The 23360-nt window shown below is 44.5% G+C and overlaps 1 protein-coding gene across 1 annotated transcript in view; it reads left to right on the top strand.

The window, feature by feature from the left end:
* Inpp1 (inositol polyphosphate-1-phosphatase) overlaps nt 1–23360 on the top strand; it is a 32791-nt gene that overhangs the window by 7314 nt on the left and 2117 nt on the right. Inside the window, exons 2-5 of the mRNA XM_059278354.1 lie at nt 15073–15308; nt 17815–17875; nt 20373–20573; nt 23124–23298. Of these exons, the coding sequence (XP_059134337.1) occupies nt 15105–15308; nt 17815–17875; nt 20373–20573; nt 23124–23298 (641 nt within the window). The 5' untranslated portion in view covers nt 15073–15104. The remainder of the gene's footprint in view (nt 1–15072; nt 15309–17814; nt 17876–20372; nt 20574–23123; nt 23299–23360) is intronic.

Here is a 23360-nt window from a genome sequence, read left to right as displayed (position 1 = left end):
AAAGAGAGAGAGGCCATCTCAAGTGGAAACATGAAAAACAGATAGACAGAACAGGGGAGAGTGAGGGTGGGAGTGCAGGGCTCGAAAACCCTGGATGAGGGAGCTCAAACCATTTGCCATATGGTGTGAGACAGTCCTAATTTGGATAAATTTTGTAGTAGACACCCCAGGGGTGACTGAAGATCCAATTTAGATCTGCGGTTGCCCGTTTCCAAGTCTATGCCGGAGACCAAAGTCTATAGCAACCACTGCTCTAGCCTGGGTTGGGGTGGGGGACGTGTGGGAGCTGCCTTTGTGTAGGACATCTCCTCTACGAAGGACCCCACGGAGCAAAGACTGTCTGTGCTCCAAAAATGGATCCAGGTTGCACTGAGCAGCTGCGGCTTGGCGGAAAACCCGAAAGTCTTTGACTCAGAAGGAGTCTTGACTTGGAAGAGGTCTCAGACCTCTATAGGCAGTGGCTTGGAAATGGGTGACTTACCTGAGCCCCAAAGTCAATCCGGTTTGGTGGAGAGGGAGATTAAAAAGAGGAGTGGCCTCTCCACGTGGCTGGGGCCCCAGGTCCTCCTAGAGCGGGAGGCTCAACTTCTCCCGGGCTTCAGCACCAAGATGGTTAAGGTTTCTATACCCCGTGGGAGGTTTCTCCACCAATGCAGTAAGCCAGATCAAGCCAGATTAAAAAAATAAAGACTAGGTATATTTGAGCAAAGCACTCCGGGTGAGTTCTCAAGCCCCCAGAGAGGGAGGCAGGGAAGGGGGCAGGAGAAAAAAAAAAAAAAAAACCATGACTGCTCTGAAGGAGGGGGCGTAAATAAACCTGTAGGCGGGGAGGGGTGAACAGGAGCGATGACCTGTCCTTCACAAGCGGGGTTTGGGCCCCATCGTGGTAGACGGGGTCTTGAGCAGCTAGTAGACTCCAGGAAGAGCTGTTGCCATCGCTGAGAATGAGAACTGGGGTTTTTTGGCAGTTCTCTGAGAGGGCGGGGTTTGGAGAGAGAACTGGGGCCTAACTGGAGATTTCAGCCGAATATTAAGGTTAATTATCAAAATGGAGACTGTATCAGAATTTATTTTCCTTTTCATGTCTTCTCTTTCCTTTCTCCTCTCTTTCAAAGAGAGATTAATTGCATGCTGGTTTTAACCTTAGACAACTAAATATTTTAGATCTCCTAAATTAATTAGCTAAGCTTAAATTAATGCAGGTAACTTTACCAGTTGATATTTAAATGTATGCTTTTGAAAATGTGACCACGGTAGGCTTCCCATTGGTGTAAATGAGAGTCACACTAACACCAAAGGAGGAAATTAAAACGACCAGATTTTAATTTTGTTTAAGGAAAACATAACTTGGTAAAAAGTGATGCCCTAATTTTCGTCATTAACAGCTTACATGTTTTTAAAACTTTGTGTGTGTGTGTATTTGCCTCCATGTATGTATGTATACCAGTGTGTGACCGGTACCCAGGGAGGACACAGGAGAATGTCAGAGCCCCTGGAACCGCATTTACAGACATTTGTGAGTCATGTGGGGGCTTCAGATCAAACCCAGATACTCTAAAAGAGCAGCCAGCTCTCTTAACCGCCGAGCCATCTGTCCGGTCTGGAGAGATCCCGCCAACCCTGTTATCAGCCTTTCCAGTGAAGATTTTAACTACCGAATTTCAGAGCTCACCCCTACTCAACTCCTCAGAATTTACAGGACTTGTGCACAGCCCCAGTTTGTTCTGGGGATGATTAAAAGCCCGTTTTAGAAATATGAGTGATTATAAGCTTCATTAATAGAAAAATGGGGAGATAAAATAAGAATGAGAACAGGAAGATAAATATTAATCCGCTTATGGTTAACGATCGCCAGAATGCAAGAGTACTCAGTTTGTTTAGATAGTTCTGTGGCTTTAGTGAGCCACACATATTGTTTAGTGCTTTGAGCTTTTTAGATCAATCATACTGTAAATATTCTTTTATCAGTTCACTTTCCTTTAAGGGTAAATGTTACATTTGGAATTCTGTATCGCTCTCTTCCATATCTTGAAACACCTGTTAAAACAAGCACCTGCTCCGGGAAGTGAACGACCAAATAGAACCTCAGGGCTGGCAGCCCAGGCCTAGCAATGGCACCTGGGTACCTAACGGAATTCATGATCTGTAAGGACCTGTAGCTCTTAGGAGGGGTATTTGGGGTCAAGTTATTTATTACTAAGGAAAGAAGTCATCTTCATCATCTAGGGAACTCTTTAAAGCACTTTTTCAGCTTATGGTCTAATAGTTCTAAGGTTTGAATAATGAATAATCCCTTCCAGATTCAGTTCTAGAAAATTCCTTCAAACATGTTTATCTCTAACAGAATGAAAGTTGGTCAATGCTGACAACTCCCACTGTGTGTCTAAGGGTGGATATTTCATGTTTGGAAGGCATTAACAGCCTTGGAGTGAGGACCATGGTGCCCCAGGAAGTGCACTGGTAAGGAGCTTCCTGCCTCTTATTGTCCATTAATCCCTTTACTCACACCCAAACCAGGAAATATAACACACAATCTATTAAAAATCAGTGTAATTGCTATGCAAAATAAGCATCAAGACCTATAACAACACCAAATATATATATAATATACACATATATATAATATACATATATATATATATAATTTTTTAAGGCAGGGTCTTATTGTGTCAACCAGGCCTGCCTCGAACTCACAGAGAGATCTGCCTACTTCCATCTCCTGAATGCTGAGATTAAATGTGTATACCACCATGCTCAACCCCCAAATAATTTTTAAACCCTTATCCCAACCTCTTTTTTTTTAAAAAAAAAAGTTCAATCAACAAATATTTATTATGCCTTCTCAGGCAGATGATAAATGTCAAATGCATTTGAGATAGGCATACCTGTGGAGATGTGGCTTTGTTCTGTAAAATATCTCAGCCATTTTCTTATGTAAATGTCGGCATCAAGTACAGCCACAGCATTGTGCACCCCCCAGCACTGCCCACCCCAGAAACAAAACCCATTCATAACAGAGCTCTGTTATCCTCCCTTCCCAAACCATCATTTCCTTTGTCGCTATGAGCACAGCTATTATGGGTCCCTCATATAAATGGAATATTTGTACTTTTAAGGTGGTGTTATCTAACTTAGCATAGTATCTTCAAGGTCCATCCACATGGCAGCGTATATTTGGATTTCATTCCTTTTTAAGGCTGAATGATAGTCTCCGACCCCTTTTATACAGATAGTAGCTATAAAGATCAGGGGAGTTTTGAATTGAAACAGATTGTACCAGTTTTGAATTGAAACCTTCCCTTCCAACCAGCTTCTTTGATATTTTCCTTTTTTATGTTTACAAAAATAAAGCCAACTAGTCATCTACAACCTAAACCATATATATGGTCATGGGCATACAGTCAACAGGTAAAGGGCAAAGCAGATTGGGTTAATATAGAAGAGTGTCCCCTAGCGTTCTCTTTCCTCTCCCTTTTGTGGAAGCAGGGCTCTCCCTAGGGAACCATGGTCCTCACTCCAGAGCCATAAATGCCTTCTAAACAGGATGCCCATTCTGTATCTCCAAGACACATGCTAGGATTTGTAGGCATTGACTAGTCAGTCACCTTTTCTCCCACACCTTTGAGTGGTCCATATTGACAGTAAGAACAAGTGCTGAATGAATTGATACTTCCAGGCAGTGTTGGAAGAGCTCAGAAGGAAAGATACGTTGACTTGAGAACCTTCCTTGGTGACCAAGAATGCCACACCCAGAAAGAGCCGTTTAAAGTAGACTTGAAGACCAGTAGGTGTCATAGCTCCATTGTCTTCCTGACACTCCTGGGAAGAGGGAGCCACAGTGGAGGGATTGCCATTATCAGATTTTCTTAGAGGCTTGTTTGTGGGGCATTTCATTAATTGTTAATTGATGTGGGAGGGCCCAGCCACAGTGGGCAGTGCCATCCCTGGACAGCTGGGTCTGGGCCACGAAGGGAGGTGGCTGAACAAGCCAGGAACAGCGAGCCCGTGAACAGTGCTGCTCCACGGGCTCGGTTTTTAGTTCTTGCCTCCAGCTTCCTGCCTTGAGCTCTTACCCTGGTTCTCCTCGATGACTGATTTAAATCTGAAGTAAATCCTTCCCTCCTCAAGTTGCTTTTGGTCAACATTTTATCACAGCAAAAGAGAAGTGAGCTAGGATGGGAATCTAAGTTTGATTAACAACAGTCCAAACTACAAGTTAAGCCAGTCACTTGTGCCTGTAATTCTAGTGCTTGGGAGGTTGTTGAAGTAGGAGGGTCTCATGAGACCAGACTGAGCTATATAGTAAACCCCGATGGTGGGAAAGGTAAGGGGCGGGGGTGGTGATGGAGGCGAGAACAGAGGCTAATATAGTCTCTTAGCCTCTCCAGAGCTACCACAAGTTAGACTAACCTGTTTATAAATGCTGTGTATATTAACACCATTTGAAAGTTAGGAAGAAAGGGAAATGTTAAATATGTTAATGTCTATAATCCCTTTTTGTTTACTTTGAGACAGGGTATCACTGCATAGTCCAGGCTAACCTTGACTTCGAGATCTCCTAGTGTTGGGATTCCAGGCATGCACCACCATGGTCAGTTAAATTTTTCTTATCTTTAATTAATTAGTTGATTAATCAATTAGTTTTGTGTTTCTGGAGATAAAACCTAGGGCTTCCCATGTGCTGAGTAAATGTTCTAACACTGAGATACATTCCCAGCCATTATATCCCATATTTATTGTCTTTTATAACAAAAACAAGTGAACTTACTATTTTGGTGCTTTATTAATTAAAGTAATTTTTTCACCCTTAAATGAGCAATATAACTACATATTCTGATTCAATGCTCAAAAAAATGTAGTTCAGTTGTTTGCCATCTGGTGAGAACTGTCATTTGTTCTTATAATCAATAGGGATTGTGCCTAGACTTTCCCATAAACAATATGGACCATGTGCCTAACAGCTCCTGGGTAGTGCCGATAAAATCCAAGTATGCTAAACACCAAGACAAGGGTGGGCTCTGTGCTTATGAAGCTAAGGGGAAATTGATCAGCCAGCATGCACTGAGCACCTCTGAGTATGCCCTGAGAGTTATAAGAAATCAGGTATGTTTTAAGTTTCTTTCCAAACAGAACACAGAAAAGTAAACAAATGTATAGTGTGTTAGGGATCTAGGTTAGAGATACAGCTCTCCCCTTTTCTCCCTCAGCCCAGGAACCAGAGCTGAAGGACCCAGAAATGGCTCTGCTGGAGGCTCTTTTCTTTCCATATATGCATTAAACACACGCGCACGCACACACACATGCACATGGACACACATGCACGCACGCACGCACACACGCATGCACATGGAAGTTGGAGTGAATTAAATGCACATGCAACTTTCCAGAGGCTGCCTTCTTTAGTGACAATGTTTTTGTGAGTTTCCTCTGTCCTGTTGTCTGCTACACTCATTCCTCTCCACTGTGAGTGTGCCGCAGCCGGCTTCATTTTATTACCGGTGCTTACTTGAGTTCTTGCCAGTGTGTTAGCTCATTGGAAGAATGGTATTTGTGAATACTCTTGAAGACATATTTTTTAAAATTTTCTTTATTTATTATATATACACACACCAGAAGAGGGCACCAGATGGTGGTGAGCCACCACGTGGTTGCTGGGAATTGAATACAGGACCTCTGGAAGAGCAGCCAGTGAGTGCTCTTAACCGCTGAGCCATCTCTCCAGCCCCCTTGAAGACATCTTTTAATGTATGTGTGCATACATTATTTGGTATATATGAACAAGGGCTTTCCAGGCAGTTGTGCCGCTTCATTCATGCTACCACTGTGCAAGAGATTCTTGCTCCAGTCTCCATCCAGATGCAGACATTTCAGTCTTCTTAATGTAAGCGGTCCCGCTGGACATGTGGTGGTATCCTTTTGAGATTTTAAGTTGTATTTCCCCAACTACCTTGAAGGTAAACTTTCTCACCTGTTTATCGACCATTTCTAGTCAAGGATTTGGATATCTTTTATGTGGTGCTTATTCAAGTTTATTACCCTTGAAAAAAATTCTAAGAGTGGTAGAAACTTAAAGGGGGCAGAGAAAGAGTGGGAAGCCTGTGAGCCAGGACGACCAGTGTATGAAAATGTGTAGTGTTCCCAGAGCACAGAAACAGTGGACGAGAAGTCGGAAATCAGTGGCTGAAAGGTTAGACTTAGTGATATCACCCAGGTCACAGTACGGGCAGTCCCGTTCCGTGATGCTGGCTCCTGAGAAGTCTCTGGTGACTAAATGTCAGAAAGTTCAACCAGGAAGACTTTTAGTTTCCAGTAAACTGAAAGTCAGGATTTGCAAGTCTCTGGTAAAGCTGCTTGTTCAGTTTCCTCTGGAGCAGGTGACCAGGTGGATATCTCTGGGGGCATCAGTGCAGTTAATATTAGCAAGCTGTACACGGGATTGAACCCTGCCCTAAATTCCTGGGGACTGGATTCTGTTCTCCTGCCCCCTTTTTTTTAGTTTTTTTTTTTTCCTTAAAAATACTTATTTTGCATGTATCTGTGTTTTGACTGCATGTATGTATGGGTACTGTGTGCATGCCTGGTGCCTGGGGAGGTCAGAGGAGTGCATCAGATTCCTTGGAATTACGGATGTTTGGTTGTAAGCCATGCTTGTGGGTGCTGGGAACTGTGGAGCGTTTCTCTGGTGCCTTCCCTTCTCCTTTGCCAGAACAGCCTCCAATCATTAAGCCTCAAAGACAGCAGAAGGAGAGGCCGACAGAGTCCACTCCCACAGTAGCAGTGTGAGCTGGGTAGAGCCTTGGCCACACCTTGGCATTCATTACCTTAGGGGGACTCCTGGACGGTTGCATGTCTTGAGAGAGATTCCATCGAACACCTTCTTCTAAAGCACCCACGTACTCTATGGGTGCCTTTCCTCCTTTGGCCATAGCTGGCTGTGAAGCAGGGCCACCATACACCCGGGTCAAACCATGATTGCTCAGGAGGTGGTTTAAATGACTGACTAGGATGTGAGGGGGGTAGGTGGGAGGCAGTCAGTGTGTAAAGGGCGTGGACATGGCCTCTGCAGACTTGGATTATCTGCCAGAAGGAGGGGATGGCAACCAAAACCCTGAACTACTCAGCTATTTGTGAGAGAGCCCACTGTTTTGATGAGGCCCCCATCTCTGCCTTGTGCTTCTATCACTGCGGACAACAGAAGGGCAGGCGGGTCTTCTCACAAGACAGACCTGGACCCTAGAATCCTATTGTTGTTGTTTTGGCTCTTCTGCTCTTTTGGGGGGCCTACCACCCAGCTCCCAAATAAATCACACACAGAGGCTTATTCTTAATTATGAATGCACGGCCTTAGCTTGGTTTAGTTTCTAGCCATCTTTCCTTATCTTAAATTATCCCGTCTAACCTTTGGCCTCTGGGCTTTTCCCATTCTCTTACTTCTGTAAATCTAACTCTTTTTCTGTGGCTTACTGTGTGGCTGGGTGGCTGGGTGGCTGGGTGGCTGGGTGGCTGGATGGCTGACTGATGTCCTCCTTCTTCTCTGGCTGCTAGCTCTTAGATTTCTCCTCCCAGATTTCTCCCACTATATTATACTCTCTGCCTGACAGCCCCACCTATCCTTTCTCCTGCCTTGCCATTGGCCAGTTCTTTATTAAACCATCAGGTGTTTTACACAGGCACAGTAACACAGCTTCGCAGAGGTAAACAAATGCAACATAAACAAAAGTAACACACTTTAAAATATTCTGCTACAGACTCTGGAGTCTCCTGACAAAACACCCCCTTCATAGGAGATTGTCTTTCCCAGGCCACCCTCAGTTGGTCTGATATGAGGCCAGAGTCGCCACACAGCCTCCAGGAGCCAGAGTTCCCACCCATACGCCCAGAAACTGAAGCAGTGATCAGATCTGGCCTACATAAAGGGACTTTATTCTGGGTTGCTCACAGCATTACAAATAGTTCCCAGGCTTTGGGATTTAATGAACTAGTAAATTTTAAACGAAGGTTTCAGTGACCCACATAACTTGCCAGCCTCATACTTTCTCAAGGAAGGACATATGACTGTAGTGTTTGTGAGGTCGTATTTAAGAGTCAGAGCTGCTATTTATTGTCTGCTGTGTGCAGGCTCAGTGCTAGTGCCTTTCCAGACACCTCATTTGATCTTCAGACATCGCTGCGAGGTAAGTTTTACCCTCCAATTGCAGATGAGGAGAGGCTGAATGAATTTCCTGATGCCACACAGCTGAACTAGGTTTAGAATCCAGGTCAGTTTGACTGTCTGTGCCTTTCATATTGTATTGCTCATTGCCTCTTAAATACCTGTAAACTATTCTGATTATATTATTTTTCTTTTCCTACTGGGGATCGAACTCAGAGCTCACACATGCGAGGAGGCAAGTGCTCTATTGCTGAGTTACATCCCTAGCCCCAGATCTGATTTTAAACTTCTGTTTTGGTTTTCTTTTGAGACAGGGTTTCATGTAGTCCAGGTTGGCCTTGAACTCACCTTGAACACTGCTGGCCCCCGCCCCCCCCCCAATTAGTCTACTCCCACCTCCTGAGTGCTGGGATCTCAGGCATGTCTGCTGCCAGGTCTGACTCACCTCCAGTGTAGACAAGAGAATGGGTAGAAATTTAATGAGTCCTGTCATGGTAATAAGGTTTTTGCTTTGGATTTTTTTTTGAGGGGGTGCATTTATATGTGCATGCGTGTGCGTGTGCGTGCATACGTGCATGAGGAAATCAAGGGTCAACTTTGGGTGTCTTCAGCTGTTCTCTTCCTTGCTTTTAAAGAAAGAGTCTCTCACCAAATCTTGAGCTCTCTGGTTCAGGTGTCTGGCTGACCAGTGAGTTCAAGAATTCACTTATCACTGCTGCATTCCCCTGCGCCCCCCACCCCCACCCCCAAGCTGGGGCTACAGGTGTGCACCACCATGCTCAGCTTTGTGAGTGCTGAGGATCAAAACTCGGGTCCTTGTGGCTGTGTGGCAAGCACTTTGCAGACAGCCATCACTCCCCAACTCCCCAAGTCCCATCCCCAGTCTGGTTTTGTGTTTGTTTGTCGGGTTATTTTTTTGACTGCCCTACTTCATTTTTTTCCCCAATATTTTCCAATTAAACTTGCAAATCTTCCCAGAGCCAGAGATCCTAGCTCTACCTGACACCGTGACACAGTTTTATGTCTGAATATGTTTATAGATATTGATATGTACATATTATGTATGTGTGGTTTAGTCTGAGATGATGAGGAATGAAGCCTGTTTTGCCGCAAAGTGGCTCGGGGGGGGGGGGGGGGTGTTATTGCAAACCAAGGCTATGCAGAAGCTGCTTCAACGTTCTCTGTGTTGCTAGCGGGCTGGCTGCCAGAGTGATGGCTAGCTGGAAAATCCATTTCACAGAAGTAAACTTCTTGACCACACAAACAAAGAAGACAATCTATCCCATTTTTACTGTTTGGCCAGAAGACTGGAGGACAAAGGGGTGGGTTGTGTTGGCCTCTCTCAGGAGAAGTGTTAAGGGCTGGGCTGCATTCCTCCAGTATGGCGGTATTGAAGCGTGAACCCAGAACTTAAGAATGTGACTGTGCGGTCTAATACCTTTATCCACTCCTCCCTGGATCCAATCAAATATAAGTGGGAAATACTTGACAAAATGTGTGTATGGGTTGAACACACACAGCTGTTTCCCTATCATGTCCACCTATTTATACAGCATCTACAGTGAGCTGGATATTATTGGTAAATTAGAAGAACACCTATTCATACAGCATTTACAGTGAGCTGGATATTATTGGTAATCTAGAAGAACACCTGTTTATACAGCATTTACAGTGAGCTGGATATTGTTACTAGTCTAGAGATTACTTAAAGCATCAAGGGATATGTGTGGGTTACATGCACATATTGAGCCATTTTTACATGAAAAATTGAGCACACACGTATATTGGTGTCTGCGGAAAGCCTAGAGCCAAGTCCCTAAGAATGCTGAGAAATGACTGGAAGAAGGTCCTCCTGGGTGGCATGAGGTCACATGGGTGGGTCCTAATCTAGCCTGACTGAGTCCTTGTAAGAAGAGGGAGACATGCCAGAGTTACTTGCCCACCACGGCGAGGCCGGGTGAGGACACAGACGGACGGGCTGCCAGCCTCCAGGGTGGAGGCCACCCAGTCTTAAACAGCAAATGACTACAAGAAGAATTAGTTATCCGTCATGATCACAGCCCCTGTCTGCCCGTGCAGTCGGTTAAGAGGGACGTCACTGGACCATGAACGAGAACCTCGTAAGGCACTTTACAGTGAGTAAGAGCACTAGCTTTCCTCACTAGCTTATGAGAAAGGGGCTTTTCTGAGAGTAAAAGGGAAAATGACATGTGACTCAAACTGAGTTTAAGGCTAGGCTGACTCAAGATCCAAGGACCAGGGATGTAGCTTAGTGTTAGAATACTTACCTGGCCTGCCCAGGGCTTTACTTTCTAATAATGCATGCTTGTATGCACGCACCTCTAAAAATCAAAACAACCACTACCTACGACAGATTTCACCTAACCCTGTGCATGAATCATCTTCCCTACAGGGTTCCACTAAAATTCCCACCATCAGGTGCCAACCGGCCCAAAAGAGGGCCATATTGAGTAAGTCAAATAATGGCTGTATAAATTCAGTTAGCCTTTTTAAGTGATTTGAAAGATAATTTCCATAGAAAACTGAAGAAATTGTGTGCTGGGGTTACCCCTGATTCTTTCCATATACAACTTGTCTCAAGTATTCCAGGTAAGGGTGAAGTGCCCTAGGTAATTCTCTTACCTGCATGAAGGAGCTCAAGATAAAAAGGCAGAGATAAGGAGGGAGCTTACAGAGGCCAACAACAGTGAGTCTGGAGGAAGAAATGAGATTTCCCACCAGAAAGTAGGAGGTCAGCCAGCTAATTATAAGGTTGTTCATCGAGACAAAGGGCTTTCTATGTTGTCCCAGATGGCCTCAAACCCCTGGGCTTAATTGCCTCTGTCTCCCAAAAACAAGGACTACAAGCTTGCCACATTACAGGAGATTTAAGAAGTTTTGTATGCATGCTGTAGGAGGTGGCTTTCTAGATTCCTGGGACCCCAGAGAAAGGGAATGAGCTGAGAAGTGTTAGACTGGCTGGAGAAAGTCTCAACTGAAACTGGGCAAGAAACCCAGAATCCTCTGGAGCCTGACAAAATGGGACAAGACAAGTGGTGTCTTGGGCCAGAAGAAAGGAGGTTAAGGTTGCTGTAGGGTGACTCAGGACCTGGAAACCCAGATGCGGTACTGTGAATTTCTCGAGCTCATACCCCTGTGTGTCACAGCACACTGTTCACAGCTGAACACTCTCTCCTCTTGGCCAAGTTCCTGCACTTGCTGAGTAACATTTGTCTAGTAATGGGACAATGACCATTACTAGAATAAGCCAGGACTAGGAGGGAGGAACTCCAGGTTCCCAGAGGTAACGGTGCAGAAGCTTACCCAACAGGGTAACTGGTATAGTGTTTTCTTTTCAGATTAAAAATATGGGGGGGAGGGAGTAAGCAGTGATTTTAAAGCCATTGAATGTGATAAACAATTGATGTGTATCTTGCTCAAGTTCAAAGTGAACTGCTTCTAAATAAGAAGGACCTTAGATACTGTTGGTTCATTGACTCTTTGCTCTTACAATAATGTAGAACAAGTTGCTAATAAAAGTTGTGGTCCCTGAATTTATACTTCTGTGACTCATGAGTTATAGTGAGGATATGTATGCATCTCTCTATATGTACTGTTTTATAACATCATTTGTGGCGAGTATTTATATAATAGATGCCATGAATTATTCGAGTTCAAGTGAGTTTGCTATATGAATGCTGCTTTTATTGGTGTATACATCCACATTAAAGTAAAGTGAGCCTTCTAACAGGATTGAGTCTGGAAATACAGGTATCTAAGAAGCGGTGGTTGCTTGGGTTCTAACTTTATTATCCTGTTGATCTGGAAAGTTTGTTATTACCATAGGCACATTTTGCTTGGACCATTCCATCAAGGAGCCCAAGAATTCTTAGAGATTCACTTTTAGGTTTGTTTTTTTTTTTTTAAATGCCATTCATTAGCTGGGCTTGTAATCCCAGATGCCTAGGAGTCTGAGGTGAGAAGGTCAGAAGTTCAAGGTCAGCATGGACTCCTTATCCAGTTGAAGGCCAGCATGGGCAGGTTAGCAAGACCTGTCTCAAGTATCAAAGGGCTAGTGAGATATCTCAGTGTAAAACATTGGCTAGAAAGTGAAGACCCAAGGTTCAGTCCCCAGTCACATACCCTCAACACACAAAACACTAAATAATGTCATTTCTTATAGAATGATGATGTATAAAATAAATTGTATGTACTACATATTTACTGTAGAATATCTGATTATGGAAAAGTCTAATTAAGTCATCCATCATTAAACTATAAATTGACTACCTTGAAAACATCACCTATTAGTCCCCCCTACACAAATTGATAACATAATGATATATATAGATATAGGTGGTCGTAGGTCATTCTGTACTTAATATTATAGCATGTTTTTCTTCATTAATCATTCCTCAAAAACAGAATTTACAGGCCACACAGGATTCTTACATTTTACCAATGTTTAAGGTTTTGGGGGTAGGGATGTTGAGATGGCTCAGTCAATGCAGTTCATAAGCATGAAGACTTGAGTTTGCTCCCAGCCCTCATGTAAAACACAGTACCACATGCCTCCTGACCCCAGCACCTGAAAGCAGAAATAGGCAGATCAATCCGTGGGGCTTGGTGGCCAGCCAGCCAGTCTAATCAATCAAATGAGATACCCTGTCTCAAGTAAAAAATGGGGAAGTGTTTAAGAAAGACACTAGATATCAACCCCTGATGTACACATGCATGCACACCCATGTGTACATGAACTTACATACACATGCACCTTCATGCACACCCACGTACATACATACCCACGTACACAGGAAACCTCCCCAACATACATAAATTCATATACAAGATTATCTTTAGGCCAGATGTGGTGGCCCTGGTTAATTTTTATTGTCAATTTGACATGTCTAGGATGAGGGAACCTCAACTGAAGAATAATTGCCTCCATCAGACTGGACTGTGGGCATGTCTGTGCTGCATTTTCTTAATTGCTCACTGATATAGGGCCCAACCTGTTGTGGATGACACTGTCTTTATGCATGGTGCCCTAGCTAGTTGAGCAGAAGCCAGGGAGCAGGCAGTCATCTATAGTTCCTGCTTCATTTACTGCCCTGAATTTCCTCGGGATGGATTATGACCAGGAAGTGAAATCCAAATAAACCCCTTTCTCTCCAAGTGTTTTTAGTCGTGACAATAGAAACTATACTAGAAACTGGTACACACCTGCAATATCCTAGTCTCAAAGCGGAGGCTGGAGCATCAAGCACTCCAGGTCATCCTAAGGTACACAGCAAGCGCGAGGCGGCCTGGACAACGTGAGAACCTGCCTCAAAAAAAAAAAAAGTCTTTCCTACTTTAAATAATTTTAGCCTACCTTGTATGAAAATATTTGAATTCTTACTTTCTTTGCAGATTAAGCTAAGACTTGGAGTTGTTACTGTGACTGATGAGAGAGGGCCCTGGGTCGGGGTTTGTTATAGTCATGTCAGCAGCTCCTGGGAAACCTGTGTATTTCCAGGTCCATTGTCAGGGTTGGCATCCGTCCTACTGCTGACCTCCAGAGATGACTGCTGAGGGTAAAGGAAGCACAACAATGAGAAGGGATGTCTCATTGTTTTACTCACCTTCCCTTCATTTCTGTTGAGGAAGTGTTTCCTCGGGCAATGGACCATAAGAATTTTTTTTTTTTAAGCAAACTTAAGACAAACTAGTTATAACAGCTTGCCACACCCCTGCACCAGCCTCTTCATGGCTGAGTGAGTTCTCAGCCTCAAGCTTCTTTTAATAGAGGAAACTGTTGTGACAATAAAGAACCCTAGTGTTGTGTGTGAGCAATTCTGAGCCCCACCTTTTAGCCTTGTGCAACCCTTTAGAAGTTACTCAACCCCCTAAGCTTCATTCCGGAACTAACAACACAGGGCAGATCATTCTCACAGTAGTTCTCTCTGAACGGGAGCAGAATGGTTCACACTTTGAACAGGAGTACCATCACTAAGTGGAAGCATTTCAGGGCTTCCAGTAGAAAGACATTAGCAGCTAGGCGTGGCAGAGCATGCCTTTAATCCCAGTGCATGGGAAGCAGAGGCAGGTGGATCTCTAAGTTCAAGGCTAACCTTGTCTACAGAGAGTTTCAGGATATCCAGAGCTACACAGAAAGAAAGAAAAAGAAAGAGAGAAAGGGAGAGAGGGAGAGAGGGAGGGAGGGAAGGAAGGAAGGAAAGGAGAGAGAGAGAGAGAGAGAGAGAGAGAGAGAGAGAGAGAGAGAGAGAGGTATGCGTATACACAGGTCTTAGAGTTCAGAACTTCTCAAGTCCTGGCAGGGCACAAGTTTCCCCTCATGTTGCTGTGTAGGCTGTGTACTTGGTGGAGGCTGGCACTCTCACTGGAATGCTCTTAGTGGAGTTGCCTGTGAGATGCTTTATGCCGCTAGCCAAAGAGTGGCCTCAGAATCCTGCAGGACACAATGCTTGCTGCTCTGCTGCTTAGGATGTGGAGGTGGCAGTGTGAACGTCACCCCTCACCCTTCTCACAGAGAGAGTGCTGTTCTCGTCCTCACCGTAAGGCTGTGCTATGACTGAGGACATTGCAAGAATCTGGCTGTCCTTTGACACTGTGGTACCTCTGTCTCTGTAGGGCTCTGGAATATAGATTCTTATTCAAAGATTTTTTTTTCTTTCTTCCACTGAAAGTTCAGTTCTTTGGATAATGGGTTTTTTTTTTTTGAGAGTGTAATTGTTTTATGAGATTTGAGAAATAATTTTCAATATTTAGATTGTAACTCCAGTCTTACACGCTGAAAATGTGGTCTTCACTAGCTGGTCAGCCGTGCTGACACCTTGCTGCCTGCTGGGTGTGAGTGGGAGCGGCGCCCTGGCTCCACTCTGAACTGCTTTCTCTTTCGCATTCTGGTGCTTTTCCAGCTGAGAGCCAGAGGGTGGGTGAGGCTTGCGAGATGTCAGACATCCTGCGGGAGCTGCTCCGGGTCTCTGAGAAGGCTGCCAACATCGCGCGGGCCTGCCGGCAGCAGGAGGCCCTCTTCCAGCTGCTCGTCCAGGAGAAGAAAGACGCAGAGAAGAACAAGAAGTTCGCTGCAGATTTCAAGACCCTGGCGGATGTGCTGGTGCAGGAAGTTATAAAACAGAACATGGAGAACAAGGTAAGAGGTCAGGGCCAAGGTGGCTGTGAGACTGTGAGACGCTTGCCTCCGCAGCTCTGTTCCCCTCAGAATAAACAGCAGGCCTTGCGCTGGCTCTCAGGATATCTTGGATTCAAACAAACATCTTTTGGTCCTCCCTTATTTTTATTACAGTATTAAGGAAATGGTCTTTGCAGGAAATCAATGAAGCATAGGAAAACAAACAAAATAAGAGAACTCAGAATTCTAACAGGAGTACCTAGAATTGGCCCTTTTATTTATTGATGAGTTTCTTGTTAATAAATAATCCATGTTCTCAGAGACAGCACAGTGAAAGGCCCCCCCATGCCCAGTGTTGAAGAGAGTCTACATGCTGCTGAGGAATGCTGCAGTCTCTTTGTGTGTTCGTGGCCTGTCTCACTTGCTTTAAGTCATTGATCCCAGCTTATCCACTTAACCGTTTATCTGATGTTCGCCTTGGTTATGGGCTCGGAACTGAGTAAGATCTCCCTTTATTCTGCTATAAAAATGTGACCCGCAGTGACTGTGATTCTCAGTGTGGAGATGATGAGATAAAGCTAATATTCTGAACTGGGAACAGTAATACCAGCAGATACATGTAAATGCTTACTGTGTACCCGGCTTTATGAATTCTAGCTTGTTAACCCTGTAACAGTTTTTGCACAGTAAGAGCTATTATTCCACTGTGACTCGGGTGTCACAGAGAGCTTGAGTAAGTTGCCTGAAATTGCACAGCACTGCCTGACAGCTCAAGTTCTGGAACACAGGAAATGGTTCTCGAGTTGGTGTCCTTAGGGATTCTGTTGCCTTTTACATATGATTCCTTGTACCCCCCTCTTTTTTTTCTTAATTTGGGAGGATGAAGCTTTATGTTAGAAAATAAAAAAATACTTTAATATTTTCAATGCATTTTTTAAATTTGAGGACCACTTTAGAATCAAGTAAAATCTTGACCACAGGCATGAGAAGAGAGTGAATAAATGACATGAAATCTCCACAGACTAAATTTTCTTCATGCCCTTTTACTACCTGGCTTCGGCAAACTAAATGAAGGAGGCTTGTTTTCTGTTGTTATGGAGACAGTTGGATACAAGGGCTGGTTGAGCAACTGGATTGGATATGTATCAACATTACTTTTATGGGTTAATATGTGCCCCCCCCCAGCACTAGAACAAGCCCAGGCAATTATTCATGAAGTAATGCCAGAATTTATGAAACAAATACTTTCCGTTGGATCTACTTTATTTTTATTTCAGGCCCCCTCTGTCTGCATTCCTCTGAACAGCTCTGTAAACAGGTGTGGGGCTGGCGAGCGGGCAGATTGCCACCCATGGTAGGTCCCGTCTGTTTCACAAAAGAGAAAAAAGAGCAGCAGGTGGTATGGCCTTGATGATGGTTGAGCATCTGGGAATGCGCACATTCAAGTATGGGAAGCAGTTTCTTCCCTGAAAACAACAGGAGTCTCTGAGAAAAAACGTCTTCTGAGGGTCAGGAGTCAAATGTGTTTATCTGAACACTGATATGGAGATTCGAGAAAAGTCTACATGATTTCCTGTTCACTCTGTATAGATGCTTAAGTCATAGGTCACTACGGTATTTCTTTTCTTTCTCCCTCCTCCCCTTTTTTTGACACACCTGATAGGTGCAGAGATGTACCTGAAAATGGAAATAAAATCTAAGACTGCCTTCTAGGTTCTTTTTCCACCTTTAGAAAATTATTTTAGAAACTGTAGAGATGGCTCAGTGGTTAAGAGATGCTGTTCTTCAGAGGACATGAGTTGAATTGCAAGCACCCATATGGTAGCTCACAACCATCTAGGATGGATCTGATGCCCTCTTCTGGTGTGCAGACATATATGCAGACAAAGTACCCATAGACATAGAATACAAAAGTATATAAATTTTCTTTAAATGAAATTATTTTAGGGACGTAGCCAATAACAAGAGCTTTCACAGGCTAGTGTTTAGGAGCAGGATTAACATATGTTCCCAGTCCTGTGGCTCTCTAGTCCTGTGGCTCTCTAGTCCTGTGGCTCTCTAGTCCTGTGGCTCTCTAGTCCTGTGGCTCTCTAGTCCTGTGGCTCTCTAGTCCTGTGGCTCTCTAGTCCTGTGGCTCTCTAGTCCTGTGGCTCTCTAGTCCTGTGGCTCTCTAGTCCTGTGGCTCTCTAGTCCTGTGGCTCTCGTCCTGCAGAAAGCTGGCAGGACATAAGGAAGCCAGACTCTTCAGCCATGGAGTAGGCTTTCTAGACTGGTAAAAGAAAAGGAAAAATAAGAGACAGCTAAGCACAGAACCAAGCTGACTTCATTTTCAATGCTCAGGCTGACTCCTACTATGAAAGTTTTTGAGGTTTGAATCTAACACTCACTGAACTCTCTTGGAACTGGTTGTGGGGCTGCGGGTTGTTCTTTCTTTCTTTCTTTCTTTCTTTCTTTCTTTCTTTCTTTCTTTCTTTCTTTCTTTCTTTCTTTCTTTCTTTCTTTCTTTTTCAAACTCTGACTCTTTCAGTTTCCAGGCTTGGGGAAGAAAGTTTTTGGAGAAGAATCCAATGAGTTCACAAATGATTTGGGTAAGTATAAGAATCTTACTGTGTTTTGTAACTTAATCATCCTATTATTCTAATTTCTAACTCAGAACATACAATAAATGAATGCTAGGAAGCTTTTAGGTATAAACAGCATAACATGCTTAAATGTGAAACTTTATTTAGGCTTTACCTCAGAATATGATGACATTTAATTTAGACAGAGGGATGAAGTGGCTTCTTGGAATAATTTAGCATTCCATGCATCCTTCTAAATTTAAATCTCTAGCATTTTAGTAATTGTTACGTAGCCTTTGGAAAAATTCTATAGCCTTTTGGCAATCTAAAGTGGTCACTGATGCACCAGAAAGATGTTTGTCTACACAGCTGAGCAAACAGTGTCTGGGCAGGGATTTAACTTGTCTGTGGACACCCTGGACCCTAAGAGTGTATCAGATACCTCAGTCCTGAAATAATGCATGATGTTACTCCAGTACCCTCTGCATTTCATCACAAAACTTCTGTGAAGGTAGCTGGATTAGCTAGAAGTTTCCATTTCATACAAAGTTTTTATTTATTTATTTATTTATTTATTTATTTATTTATTTATTTATTTATTTATTTATTTATTTTCTGTGTGAGGTGAGGCCTTGCTGTGCTGCACAGGCTGGTCTCAAACCCTTGGTTCAAATCCTCTTCTCACCTCAACTCCCAGAGTAGCTGAGACTACAGGCATGAACCATTCCCCCTGTCTTTTTATATATATATTTCTATGTATATAAAAGTTTTTATACATCCCTATGACTCCCAGAAAGAAGACATAAACTTATTTAAACTTCTGAAAGTTGAAAATAACTATTATGATTAACTCACAATACACAATACACTCTAATTTACAATCCTATATTTGACTATTTCATAAACAGTTAATTTAATGCTTCGTTTGTCTAGAACTAAAGAGGCAAAAGGACAGAGAAACCAGGAGTGAGGCTGCTGTACCTGCTGGGACTAGTGGGGCTGGGTCACAGCAGGAGTTTGGGCTCCCCACTAAGTGTGATGGAGACAACTGACCAAGCTTTAAGCACAGGAACCATATGATTTATTCATGTGAATGGTCCTTGGTTTTTAGTAAGCTGGAAGCAGAATGCATATTCAGTGACTGCTACTTGGTGGCTCAGAGTCACTGCTGTGGGCTGGAGATGCAGCTCTATGGTAAAATACCTGCCAACATTCCCAGAGACCCTGGGCCGAATCCGCAGCACCAAAAACAACTAGCGAAAATTCAGAGTTATGGCTATGATAGATTCCCACTGGGCCATGAGCTGTGCTCATCATATCATGACCTCAGGCTTTTCTCAAAATTCAGTACATCCAGGTGGTGCTTGAAGTGTTGTTTCCAACAAGCTGCCACTGGCTGGAACTGCTAGAGTAGGTAGGAGCATGGGTCTGTTTACCTTCTTTTTTTTTCTTTAAAAAGGTCTCACTAGGTAGCCCAGGCTGGCCTTGAACTCAAGCCTTCCTCCTGAGTGTTGGGACTATAGACATGTCTCACCATGTTCATATTAGGGGTTACTCTTTACTGTTTATCTGCAGTGCCTTACATGTCTCACCATGTTCATATTAGGGGTTACTCTTTACTGTTTATCTGCAGTGCCTTTTGCTGTTGTGGAGACAGGGGTTCATGTGGCCCACCCTGCCCTTCCACTTGATGCATAGCCCAGGCTGGACTTCAAGTCCTAATTTTCCAGCATCCACCTCCCAAGTGCTGGGTTTTAGGTATGTGCCCCCATGTCCAGCTAGCTCTGCCTCCTTCCTACCCCTTTCTCTTCCCTTGGAGGCTGGCTGCCAGACCAAGGGCCTAAGATGCGTGTTTTAAGAGATGGGAATCCAGCTGCCTCTTCACTCTGTTTCTGCTGGAGAGCTGGCTTGTTCACATCTGGCTTCCAACAGCTTTCACAGAGGAGAGTTTTTGTCTGTCATTTTTGAGCTGCTAAGTTTTATTGCATTCAAAGATTACTGTGTTTCATCTGATACTACTGAGCATAAACACTATTTTTGTTAAAAAGCAATATTACAGAAGGAAGTAGAAGCATTCCCGTGTGTGGGTAAAACCTACATCTTTTTCGGTAACATTCCAACACGGACAGAGCAAACGATGCACATGAAAAGGCAAAAGGCAAAACTAAGGAACAGAATAATTACTAAAGGCTGAAGGATTTCAACTTCTGTGGAGCTCCTTGAATGCAAAACTTTGCCCCTGTAGACATTTTTCTGGGGAGCAGGCTGTGTCCCGGAACCTAATCTCTCCACTGAGAGGAAGAGCACAGAACCATTGGGAGCCCCAACATCCACTGCTTTGTAAAGTGCTGCAGGCGATCCTGGGGGCCAGCGGGGTTTCATAACCGCTGCTGTGGACATACTGTCCCTACCTGACCTAAGAGCTCAGCTCAGCTGCCCGTTCCCCTCCCTGCCCCTCTGCCTCCTGTTGTCTGCTCTCCCCTGAACTCTCAGAAGCAGTGGCTTCAACATGTCTTTATTCTAGGGGAAAAGATCACTGTGGAAGTACGGTCCACAGAGGAGGAGACAGCAGAGCTTCTCAGCAGAGTCCTTGATGGCAACATGCTGGCGTCTGAAGCGTTGGCTAAGGTGGTGCATCAGGATGTGGACTTAACTGACCCCACTCTGGAGTCCCTGGAGATCCAGGTCCCACAGGACATTCTGGGAATTTGGGTGGATCCCATCGGTGAGTGTGGGACTGCTCGGTGTGTGCCTTCTGCTTTGTTCTTACTCATGTGTTCTTGAGGGGTTGGGCCAGCTCCAAGAAATAGAAGCCATTAGAACTGTAGTCTAGATTTCCTGGAACATTTATTATTGTTATTTGAGAATGCATGTGTACGGTGAAATATGATCATACCCCCAATTCCTCCCAGACCTCCCCAATGGGTTACTCTTCTAATTTCATGGTTTTGTTGGTTTGTTTGTTTCTTTCTTTTTAAACTCACAAAGTCCAGTTAGTGTCCAATTAGAGCATGGGAGCCTACACCCATACCCAAAGAGCTGCACCCCTCCTCCAGCTCATGAGTGAGCCCCAGTCTGTGCCGGAAGTCTGGCTACCTTGATTTCATGCAGGTCTTATACAGGAGCCACTGCTGCTGTGAGTTTACGGGTGCAATAGTCATATGGTGTCCAGAGGAGTTATCGTCTTTAATTATTTTCCTTTCACGTGTATGGGTGCACACACACCTATACACAATGTGTGTGCCGCGCTTCTCGAGGCCAGAGAGGTCATCAGATGCACTGGGACTGCATGGACAGATGGCTGTGAGGCGTGCGCTTGTGTGCGCGGATACACACACACACACACACACACACACACACACACACACACGCACGCGCGCGAACTAACTGATCTTTAAATGACTTGTGACTGGTAAATCAGTGAGAATGTGAGAAGGCAATAATGTACACCACTTAGAGCTCAGCCCTAACAGGTTCATGCAAACCTGCGTTTTTAAGGGAGAGTTGCGACAGTCAAAACCATGGTCAAGCAAGGCAACTGAACGTGTCTTGGGCCTCTTGCAAGCTGACATAAAGCTTACCAAGTTTTTGTCCTTTTTGGGTAGAATTGTAACTACCGTGCATGCTTTTAAAATGCAGCCCCTTCCCCTGCAGCCCTGTCGACACAAAGTCCTCAGGCGAAAGTCCCCCCACTTTCCCATCTCCCTGGTAAGTTCTGCTTAACCCAGCTGGTGGCACACATTATACTGAGCCAGACAACTTTCTCACCACCCCCCCAGTCTACAGGCACATAACACGTACACAGTGGTTTTCCTTACCTCAGACAGCTACGTAGCATTCAGCCAGTGTGTTGTACATGAACACTAAGAATTTCCCCCCAGATCTCTGGTCATGTCAGGGTAAATTGACATTTGTCACAGTTCCGAGGCATGGTGTTCTCCTGTCTTAGTTCCACCCTGAATAGATGTTTATCTGACTCTCTGGGTGGTTGGCCAGACACATCCTTCACCACGTGCTAACTCACGGGACTGGGCCATGTAACAGCGGCTGCCGCATACTGTTGAGGCCAGTAGCTGCGCAGTCTACAGTGCTGGAAGCCTCAGCAACCCCAGTTGACACTGAAGGCCTGGGGAATCCCTGGAAACCACTGGTCTTTGGTCCGTATGGGAAGTCCAGAGACACGAAGGTGCTTATGTCGGTGAAGGATGCTTGCAGCAGCTGGAGAGCAGATGTTTGCACCAGCAAGGAGGAAAGCAGGAAGGCAAAATCAGCACTGCTTTTCCTCAGACCTCTCTACAGCTGGGCTCCTGGAAGGTACTGTCCACTCTGAGGGAGGATTGTGCCCCCGCAGGTAACGCTTCCAGATAACACCTTCACAGACACGCCCTGACTCATTCCTCTTAGTGGATCCCAGATCCGCTCAAGCCGACAACCACGACCAACCCTCACAAGCACTGTGAACCTCTTCCCATTATGTCAGTGTCACTCTCTCCTTCTTGCAGCTCGGGTAGGCAAATGATAACAACAAGGCTAGGCCGTTCCACGTCTGGTGGATTCCTAGAAGGAGGCTTTTCCATCTCAGATTGTTCCGGTCCTCTCATTAGTAACAGTTCTAAAGAAACATCCCACTAGTTATCAGGAGTTGTTGGCCATTTAACTGTGTTTTTAAGGGGTGTGTGTATGTGCTGCTGGTCATGTGGCACATTGGGGCCAGAGTCACATGTAGTGTGCCTTTCCCATTCCTTTTCCACCTAACCTGAAGTTCACCGATTCTGTTAGACGGCCTGTCCAGTGACCCCAGGGATCCTCGTCTCTGCCTCCTCTGCACTGGGATTTTTAAGTGTGGTCTGCTTTGCCTGACATCTTCCATGGGCACCACGAATCCAAACTCAAGTCCTCATGCCCTTGAGGCAAGTACTTTCCCTGCTGACGCATCTCCCCGGCCCTAGGTGCCGTGGAGGCCTTATCATCTGCAAGGTGCTGTGCTAGACTCCACAGGACTGTGACTGTGTCCTCCCCCTTCAAGGACGGAGGCAGGAGGATCTCCAGTTAGAGACTCATCTCAAGACAACACACTTCTTAAAAGTTCTCATACCCTGAGTGATGTAGAAGCATGATGTAGGAGAGTTCAAATGATTCATTGCAGGCAACGCCCAAAGGTGAAATTGATTGGTTACCAGATTAGAAGGAGAACTTACAAAGGACAAAAAATTCTAAATAGATTCACCATTATCTTCTAAACAATCTGTACCTGTACATTTGCTTCATTTTTCAGATTCAACCTATCAGTACATTAAAGGTTCTGCCGACGTGAAGTCCAACCAAGGAGTTTTCCCCAGTGGACTTCAGTGTGTGACCATTTTAATTGGCGTCTATGACATCCAGACAGGCATGCCCCTGATGGGAGTCATCAACCAACCTTTTGCGTCTCAAAACCTGACGACGCTAAGGTAAAAGATGGGCATTTTCCGTTTCGATCGTCCAGCCTCAGCCTTGTTGTTAGGATTGTCAC

Source organism: Peromyscus eremicus, chromosome 13 (genome assembly GCF_949786415.1).
Source record: "Peromyscus eremicus chromosome 13, PerEre_H2_v1, whole genome shotgun sequence".
Classification (NCBI taxonomy): Eukaryota; Metazoa; Chordata; class Mammalia; order Rodentia; family Cricetidae; genus Peromyscus; species Peromyscus eremicus.
This window is presented reverse-complemented; position numbering and strand designations above follow the sequence as displayed.